Raw genomic sequence first — 8603 nt, forward strand, 5'->3', positions numbered from 1 at the left:
ACAATTCTCAGAGGAGAGGCTGAGAACACATGAGAAAGGGACCATCATAAGCAGAAACACACTGGTCCATTCATTACACAAAATCTGTTGTGTGCTGACTACCCTGGCTCAGGGCTAAATGAGGGAGTGCAGGTGCCATCTCTCTGGGTGGCCTGGGCTGGCAGGCAGCTGGCCCAGTGCACACCCACATAGCAGCCCTGGGGCCCCTGCAGCCATGCCATAGACCCAGAGAAATGAGCAAGTGAGGCAGGTACAAGACAGGTGATTGGCAGATATTTTGCTTGTTTATTTCTACAACCACTTAATATTTCATAAGTGTTTGAAGGACTGGCATTGCTCCCTCAGCCACCATAGTAGGCTTGGCATTCTGTTAGCTGTTTTCTAATATGTTTGAAAAGGAATTGAAAACAAATCTCTCTCAAGAGAAAGGAGACTCAGAAGATGCTGGACCACAACACCAGGCACCCTGAGTGGGCCTAGTGACCCCGTAGATGCTGGCCCCAACTCAGAGAAGGATGTCAGTGATGCAGAAATGGCTTTGAGTTTGAGAACAGAGCCTTCTGGGCTGAAGGCACTGTGCTGAGTGTGGTGGCTGTGATTGGGCAATCCTTGCAGGGTCATAACTGCCCATCTGTGCTTCCCGCCAGGTACGGTCTAATGCTGCAGTGTTGGAAGCAGGAACCAGACAAGAGGCCAGTGTTTGCTGACATCAGCAAAGACCTAGAGAAGATGATGGTTAAGAACAGAGTGAGTACCTGGAGCCAGTTCCTTGTGTTGGCCACCTGCACGCTGAACACAGCAGTCGGGGACTCCAGCCTCACCTCAGTTCTATGGAGGTCCCAGTGCAGGGGCAGAGCAAGGCCATGCAAAGGGAGACAGTCATGCTGCCTCCTGAGGGCAGCCAGCAACCAAACCCTTACTCCTTGAGCCAGGCCCCCTCTCAAATCATAAAGAAACCAAGGTTCTTCCCTTTATACTTAGAACTCTCCGCAGACAGATGTGGGAGGCAAATATTCCAAAGTCTAAATAATTTTTAGTAACGGAACATGAAAGAGTGGAGTTGAAGTAGGGGTTGGAAGTGGCTAGGAAGTAGTTGGGACCATGGCAAAAACAGAGGAGCACGTCTGAAGGACCCCTCAGCATAGCCACATGTAATCTGTAGGAATATGAGAGCCAGAGTGTCAGGTCTCTAAATTTTAAAGGATATTTGTGTTAAGATTCCCAGTCTCTAATGTTAATAACTAGTTTAAATTTCCAAAAGCTCAGTCTGCTCCAAGTAAAGCATATCTGGGAATCCAGATTTAGCCCGTGTGCTCCAGGTTACAACTCTGTAGGTAAATAAGAAAGCCAATAACTTTCAACTTATTGAGCAACTGCTATATAACATATTCTGTCTCAGATGCTGGGGATACAAGCAAACAAGACAGGCACAAGTCTTGCTTTCAGAGTTTCATCTTTGCATTGACACATTTACTAAAAGTTGGCATTGCTTCATACACAATAACAAAGACGCATAGTGTAAGATGCTTGTAATAAAACCTAACATCAGTGTACCACTGTTTGGGCCGAGCCTCCAAATCCTGTGAATGTAGGGTTGCCTTAAATAAAAGTAATAGGTGATGCCAAGAGAGCCAGCCTTCCTAGAACAGAGCTGAGAAAACAGCCAGGAAAATGCTAGAACCATTCTTTACACATTTAACCAGGGCAGCAGCAGTGGCAGGCCCTGGGAAATCCTGCATTGAAGCTGAAGTGTATAGCAGTATCCTATGCAAAACCTGCATCAATGACTTCAGACTTCTGAGCCCTGATGTACTGTTCTAGAAGATAGGGGTCCTCAGAGGAAAGCTGAAAAGTGTCCGGCAAGTTGGAGACGCTTTTTGACACTCCCACATGAGTAATGCTAGAGTGAGCTGTCCCAGAGCCTTGGGTTTGGTAAACAGGCTAGGTCCCTGGTGCTGGGTGTGGTATACCACCATGCTGCAGAGACAGGACTTGAACAATGAAGGAGCACATTTCTCCCCCCAAAAAGGTGAATTTCTAGGGGAAGCGACAAGGGCTGTGGAACAGCACCAGTGAAGCAGAGGCTGGGAGAGGGGCTGTCTGGTGAAGGTTTCAAGTCTCCGGGATAGGCCAATAGGCCAGCATGGGGTAGGACTCAGCCAGGGCTTCTGCCTTTGGGTGGGGAGGGGCAAGGGGCGAGTCCAGTTGTGCCCTACACCAGGGTGAACAGCCATCTGTCTCTTCCAGGACTACTTGGACCTGGCGGCGTCCACCCCATCTGACTCCCTGCTTTATGACGATGGCCTCTCGGAGGAGGAGACACCTCTGGTGGACTGTAATAATGCTCCCCTCCCTCGAACCCTTCCCTCCACGTGGATTGAAAACAAACTCTATGGTAGAATTTCACATGCATTTACTAGATTCTAGCAACGTTGTGCCTCTCTGCACTATCCTTACTCTCTGTAATGCTTTTTAATAGTGTTTCTGGTCTGAATGAAACCAAAGCTCTCTCTGAACCTCTTTATTTGTAAATGTCTGACTTTCCATCCGTTTACGTTCAGGCATTTTTGAAACTGTTTTTTTAAAAGGATGTGAAAATAAGTATAATTACCACACTGCCCAGCAACTTACTATTATAGAGAAGAAAGAGAGCTGGGCAGAACTCTCAGGGGATATTGAGAAAATGATAAATCATTTCTGGGGTGGGTATGTATCAAGTCATAGTACTTCTAATTTAACTACTGGATAAATTTACCCAATCTGAAGAGGCATTTAATTTAGACAGGAGGAGCCAGGACCACTCTGCCTGCACTGAAGGCACAGCCTGTGGTCACTCCCAGACCCCAGCTGGGTGGTTAGGTGGCTCCCAGAGGCCACTTGGTACTAGGGAGCGTGGGCTGGCCTGGCCTGGTCCCGCCCACATGCTCCCCCATCAGGGAAGACACATACAGGCTGCTGTTTTCACATCCTTTGCATTACACACTGTCATGACAGTTGTCGTTTATGAAGTCAGTGCTAAAAGCTGGAGCAAATGCTTTTGAAAGAACGTAGTCTGTGGTGCTGTGGTCTTGCAATGGACAGTAAATACGGTTCTTGCCAAAACTCCTTCTTTTGTCTTTGATTAAACACTTAAAAAATTTTCTGTTTCCTAACTTGATCATTGATTGTTTTAAAATCTTGGAGTTTCAAGCATTTTTCAGCTGAGATTGTTCCTTTTGCATGCCTCCTGAATCACTGATTTCCTTGCTGGCTTTGGGTCTAGCGCTACATGCCATTTGTCCTGTCGACGCTATGGGGCTCGCCCGCGTGTACCCTTGATTTGGAAGATTCTCTCCTCCATGGTGGGCTTGGATGGAAGACAAGTAGGCTTCTTATGTTAGAGAACTTTTTTTTAAAAGCTTCCCACTTCAGTATGCCCTTTAATTCAGCAATGCTTTATGCTATCTTAGAAAAAGACTTAAACGGGTCAATAAATACTTAGATTTGGAAGTTTGAAGCTCATAAAAGTCAAAATTGGTAGTTTTGTTAAGTTCTGGTTACCAAGAGAGCACATGATCTTTCCCCCAAAATATAACAGTGTTTTGGAAACCTGAAGCAGGAAACCATTCATGTAATTGGCACAGAAACCAGAAAGTTTGGTTTGAACCTCAAAGGGAGTTTTGCCAAGGCCTTACTGTCTGCACATGAAGTTTTGGTTCTTCAGTGCAGAACAAATTATCTGTTTTCATTTTTAGGCATGTCAGACCCGAACTGGCCTGAAGAGAGTCCTGTACCACTCACGAGAGCTGATGGCACTAACTCTGTGTGTCCAAGATATGCAAATGATAGTGTATATGCTAACTGGATGGTTTCACCCTCAGCGGCACAATTAATGGACGCATTTGATAGTTAACATTTCTTTGTGAAAGGTAATGGACTCACAAGGGGAAGAAACATGCCGAGAATGGAAAGTCTGCCGGCCCCTCCTTTGTGCACCTCACACTGGCTGGTGATTTTCCCTCCTGGCACATGTAGCCACTGGACCAGAGTTGTGAGTCCAGCCTTTAGTTATTCCTTCCTCTTCGGCCCTCAGTAGTACCCTGTGTTGGTCCGTGCTCATCAGTGACCACCACACATTCTGTGCTCACACATGTGGGTCCTTCAATCACTACCTGAGCTGTTTTATTTTTCTGGTTGCCACCAAACAAGGCAACAAGATTTAAACACGAAGCACACACACCAAAAGGCAACAGGAAAAATAAAATCTGGCCCAAACAACATGTTCTTATTCAGAACAAGAGCCCAGCAAGGCCTTGTAGGGGTGTCAAAACCCACTACAGCCAGGGCTGGAGGGGATGAGGAGACCTCGGGATGGGCCTCAACTCAGCATTTGAGTTCTTGAGAACGTTTTTGGTTTTATTTTTTTAATCATGGCACCTTTTCTTAGGAAGACGTTTGATTTTTATCATGATTTAAATGATTTTTAAATTTAGCACAATGGAGAGATTTGATGCCATATTTACTATGTAGGTGGGTGGTGTGAGGGGAATGGGCTCACAGACGCTTCTGTCCCCATCACTGAGTGATCACTGCGCCCTGACAAGAACGGTATGAAGAAAAGGGGCGTTTGAGTGGAGTGGCCTCCAGTCCAAGGATTGCTGACAGCCGAGACTTGGCTGCTGTGAATCCCACTGCTGCCAGCCTTCATGCACCACATGTCCAGCGCCAGAAAGCAGTGGCTCGTCTCATACATTAGGAGTAGTGGGTGGGGTTAGTGCTCAGCTTAAAAAGGACAGTTCAGCTAGTTATGTTAGAAGTAACATTGACAATGACCAAGGACTGCTACCCTCTGATTACAGTTCTGATGTGGAAAAGACAATGTTTTGGCTCTCATAGAGCTTGTGTGAAAAGGTACGTGTATCCACTCTTTCTGTCTTTGTAAGTTAATGCTGCTATAGCGAGACATTCTTGTTTATTAGATTCTGACCATGACTCATAAGCTTCTTGACATTCTTCACTGCTTGTTTGTGGTCACAGACACTCAGTACTCCTCCCATCTGTGGGGGTGGCTTTCGGGAAGTCCCCAGCTGCTCTTCTGACTGTAACTTCTAGGGAGAGGGTCAGTTCCCAACACGCTGCCTGGCCTTCAGACTTAAAGCACTAAAGGACTGACAGTGTCTCATCCAAACGCTGTATCTCATAGGCGTTTCACAAAAGCAGTAAAATTAGGGCATTTTTGTAGCTTGGATGAGTATGTAGCAGAGCCTCATAGTATGTGTGTGTATGCGTGTGCACACAAACCCGCAGAGAGAGAGCTGGAAAAACACGCTGTAACGTGGCTTTAGTTAAGGCCACTTTTCAGACACACTGTGATAAGTTCTTTTACAAATAATCTAGTTGTGGTAAACTTTTGGTTTTCAGATGTGGTTAATGACAGTCTTATTAAATGCAGAAAAAAGGATAAACTCTTCAAATTGTTAAAAAATACCTACTCAACAGGTGCGAGTTGCCACAGTAGGTTTGTTCTTGGCAGGGTGAAAGCTCCAGGTCTTAACCCTTGACCAGTTATCTAATGTCTATTCCTGAGTTTTAAAAGCACTCATACTTACTGGTCCTATCAGACTATTTTCATATGCATATACACTGAAGTTACCAAGTATTAAGTATTACTGAGCATTAAGTAGCAATCTGTCAGTTATTAAAATTTGTAAAATCTATTTATGAAAGGTTACTAAACCATACCATTGTTAATTTGCTTTTGTAACAAGGTGACTAAGAAAATAATTTCAATTATCTGAATAAAATCATCTATCATAATATGTGTAAACTTCTTTTCTCTTTTTAACTTCCCAGTTGGAAACATCAGGTTTCTGATTTTGAAGTTTCAATGTGTAAGGATTGAAATATCACAAGGAGATCTGTCATGGTAACCCCTGGGGAAGTGACAGTGCTCAAAGAACTAGGAGGTGCTTGGTCATTGACTTATCTTGAACAATATGTAGGTGACTAGGCACATTATGGGAACTGTTAAAGTGCCGCTAGTTCCACCATTCTTTCCTTTGTGTTTCTTTCCCTGAAATAGAGCAACAGCCACATCGAGTTCAGGTGTTTGCGGTTCTCTAGCAAATGTGGCTTATTTCTTAAAGCTGCCGTTAGACAGATGTGCAAGAAGGGATGCAAAATGCATAGCCATAATTGACAGTCTGGTACAGTCAGTGACAAACTTTTGCCCTGAACTACCATAAGCTTAAAAGACCAAATCTTTCTGCTGGGTTATGCATGCATTCTCTGAACGTCTCCTCAAATGCCTGGCAGGGAGCAGATAGGTCAGTTGGCAAACACAAGTTGTTACCAATATAAATCTGATTTCTGAGTGTGTCGTGCACTAGATGCCAAAGCCTATGTCATTTCCCACGTTTATGTGTACACACGTGCACACACACACACACACACATCTGGACGGACTGCCCCTGGCCCTCGGAGCTCTGGCTTCTGGCCCTCAGCACCCATGTCCACTCTTGACGTCCCCCTTCAATCTGAATCACAGGGGCTGGAAGTAAACGTAATTTCTAGGGTGAGCGATTTGTTACAGTCTTTTCCTCTGACCGTTTAGAAACCCATGCTGAGAAAAGCTAATACTAAAATACTAAAAGCCCCCTTTTTCAAGAGCATTGAACTTCCATTAGGAGTGTTTGTATGTTTGGTTTATTTGTCTTAAAAAGCACATTTCTCCACCAATTTCCACAAACGATGCTTTTCTACCATAAGGGCAGCTTATTTTAAGAGTGGAAATTTAGTTGATTATAATGCCTGAGAATGGAGCTTGGGCAAATACTTTATATGTAATAGAAAATTCAAAGGAAAAGCATAATCTTCCCCAGTATAAATAAAGCATCATTTCCCCCAGTGAATGGTTTCCTCTCCTCCCTTGGGCATATTCATGTATAGGATATTTAGCAGGTGGCATTTAGGGTGATTCTAGATGATGCCTGAGAAATCCCTAACTCTGTGGCTCTGGAAAGACATGGTGGTCTGAAGGGCACACGTAGTGGTGGAGGAGCTTCCTCATCCCTTCAGCATGAAGATATTCACAGAGTTTATCCTCTGCTCTTGTCCTTGTGCAGAAAACACCCCTCCACTGAGTCTGCCTATTCTGTTCTCTCATCTCTTCTCCCCAGGCAGCAACCTTGATGGCCTTGTTAGAACTCTAGGGATTCACAGGAACTGTTCTTAGCTGACATCACAAAAAATCAGAACCTCTATGTAGAGAATTTTTCAGTTTGGAGCACCTATCCATTCTGCAGCCAAGGCTGGATGGGGGCGGGGGGGCAGTGTAACAGCAGCAAGAGTGAGCATCACACCCAGAGTCAAAGAGGTACGCACTATCAATGCCCAAAAGAAATCACGGTTAATCTTTGCAACTCAGGTTTTGATGCCTATGTCAAGTAATGAGATAATTTTGCAGATGTTTTGTGGGATGTGCTAAATCACAGGACCTGGCCAACTGACATCTCTCAATGTGAGCCTGGCCCAGAGTTGTGACAGGGAAGCCATCTACAGGAACTTGGTGACTGCAGAAACATCAGTGTCACAAGGAACTGGGCCAGGCAGCATGGAAGGAGTCACAACCCAAGACCACTCCAACCCAACCACCATGACTTCAGGAGTTCTGTTCCACACCGGGAGGCACCATAGCCCTGCATCCATTCAGAGGACACAGCAATTCAAGTTCAAAGTTAGCATGAGCAGGCAAGGTAAGTACATTCCAAAACTAAAAAACAAAAAACACAAAAGTAACTTTTTGAGAAGGAAATCATTTTGATATTTCATAAACATAATATTTACCATGAAAATGATCAATTTCATGAATAAAAATGTGAAGTTCATTTTAAGTGTCCCCGTTTCTTTTAATCTTGGTCAGTTTTGTAAACAGTACCAGAATAAAACATATGTTTTTTGGCTGCTCTTGTCTCTCATCTCCATGCCAGTCCTTTTCTGCACATGTCATTTCCCCTGTGGAGGAAAGTCATTTCTATGGTTTGGGAAGGGTCGAGACTGGAAGAAGGAAGAACGCGAGACTGCCTCTTACTCCCTGAGGCAAGGGACTTTGCCCAGAGGACTGTAGGGAGCCCACATGGTGCCTGTGTCACAGCCCTTATCCTCAGATGCTGCTTTCACCAAGGGCCTATGACATGCTTCACATGTTGTGCCTCCTGGGAGCTTTATTTTTATTTATTTTTTTTAAAGATTTATTTATTTATTTTAGACACACAGAGAGAGAGAGAGAGAGAGAGGCAGAGACACAGGCAGAGGGAGAAGCAGGCTGCATGCCAGGAGCCTGACGTGGGACTCGATCCCGGGACTCCAGGATCACGCCCTGGGCCAAAGGCAGGCACCAAACCGCTGAGCCACCCAGGGATCCCCATCCTGGGAGCTTCAAAGAGAAAATTCCCCTGGAGGGTCTGTGGCTACAGGGCCTGGCAGGTCAGGTGCGTGCCAAGGGTTTGGGGGACTTCCTAATGTGTGGAAAGAAAAGATTATCAGATTTTTAAGAAAAGGAGTGATACAGAGGATGGAAGGATTCTGGTCTTTCATGAGATAGTCATTGAAGTAAAAGAAGTATT

The 8603-nt window shown here is 44.9% G+C and overlaps 1 protein-coding gene across 3 annotated transcripts in view; it reads left to right on the top strand.

The window, feature by feature from the left end:
* RET (ret proto-oncogene) overlaps positions 1-7779 on the top strand; it is a 52088-nt gene extending 44309 nt beyond the window's left edge. The window contains exons 18-20 of one of the 3 annotated variants that reach the window (XM_041745597.1): positions 648-747; positions 2248-2395; positions 3735-7779. In XM_041745597.1, coding sequence (XP_041601531.1) covers positions 648-747; positions 2248-2395; positions 3735-3892 — 406 coding nt within the window. In that variant the 3' untranslated portion in view covers positions 3893-7779. Of the gene's footprint in view, positions 1-647; positions 748-2247; positions 3140-3734 lie in introns of those variants that run through there. The other 2 variants (XM_041745596.1, XM_041745598.1) reach the window with 2 other exon arrangements.
* Positions 7780-8603: the final 824 nt, after the last annotated feature.

The sequence above is a fragment of the Vulpes lagopus genome, chromosome 2 (assembly GCF_018345385.1).
Source record: "Vulpes lagopus strain Blue_001 chromosome 2, ASM1834538v1, whole genome shotgun sequence".
Taxonomy (NCBI): domain Eukaryota; kingdom Metazoa; phylum Chordata; class Mammalia; order Carnivora; family Canidae; genus Vulpes; species Vulpes lagopus.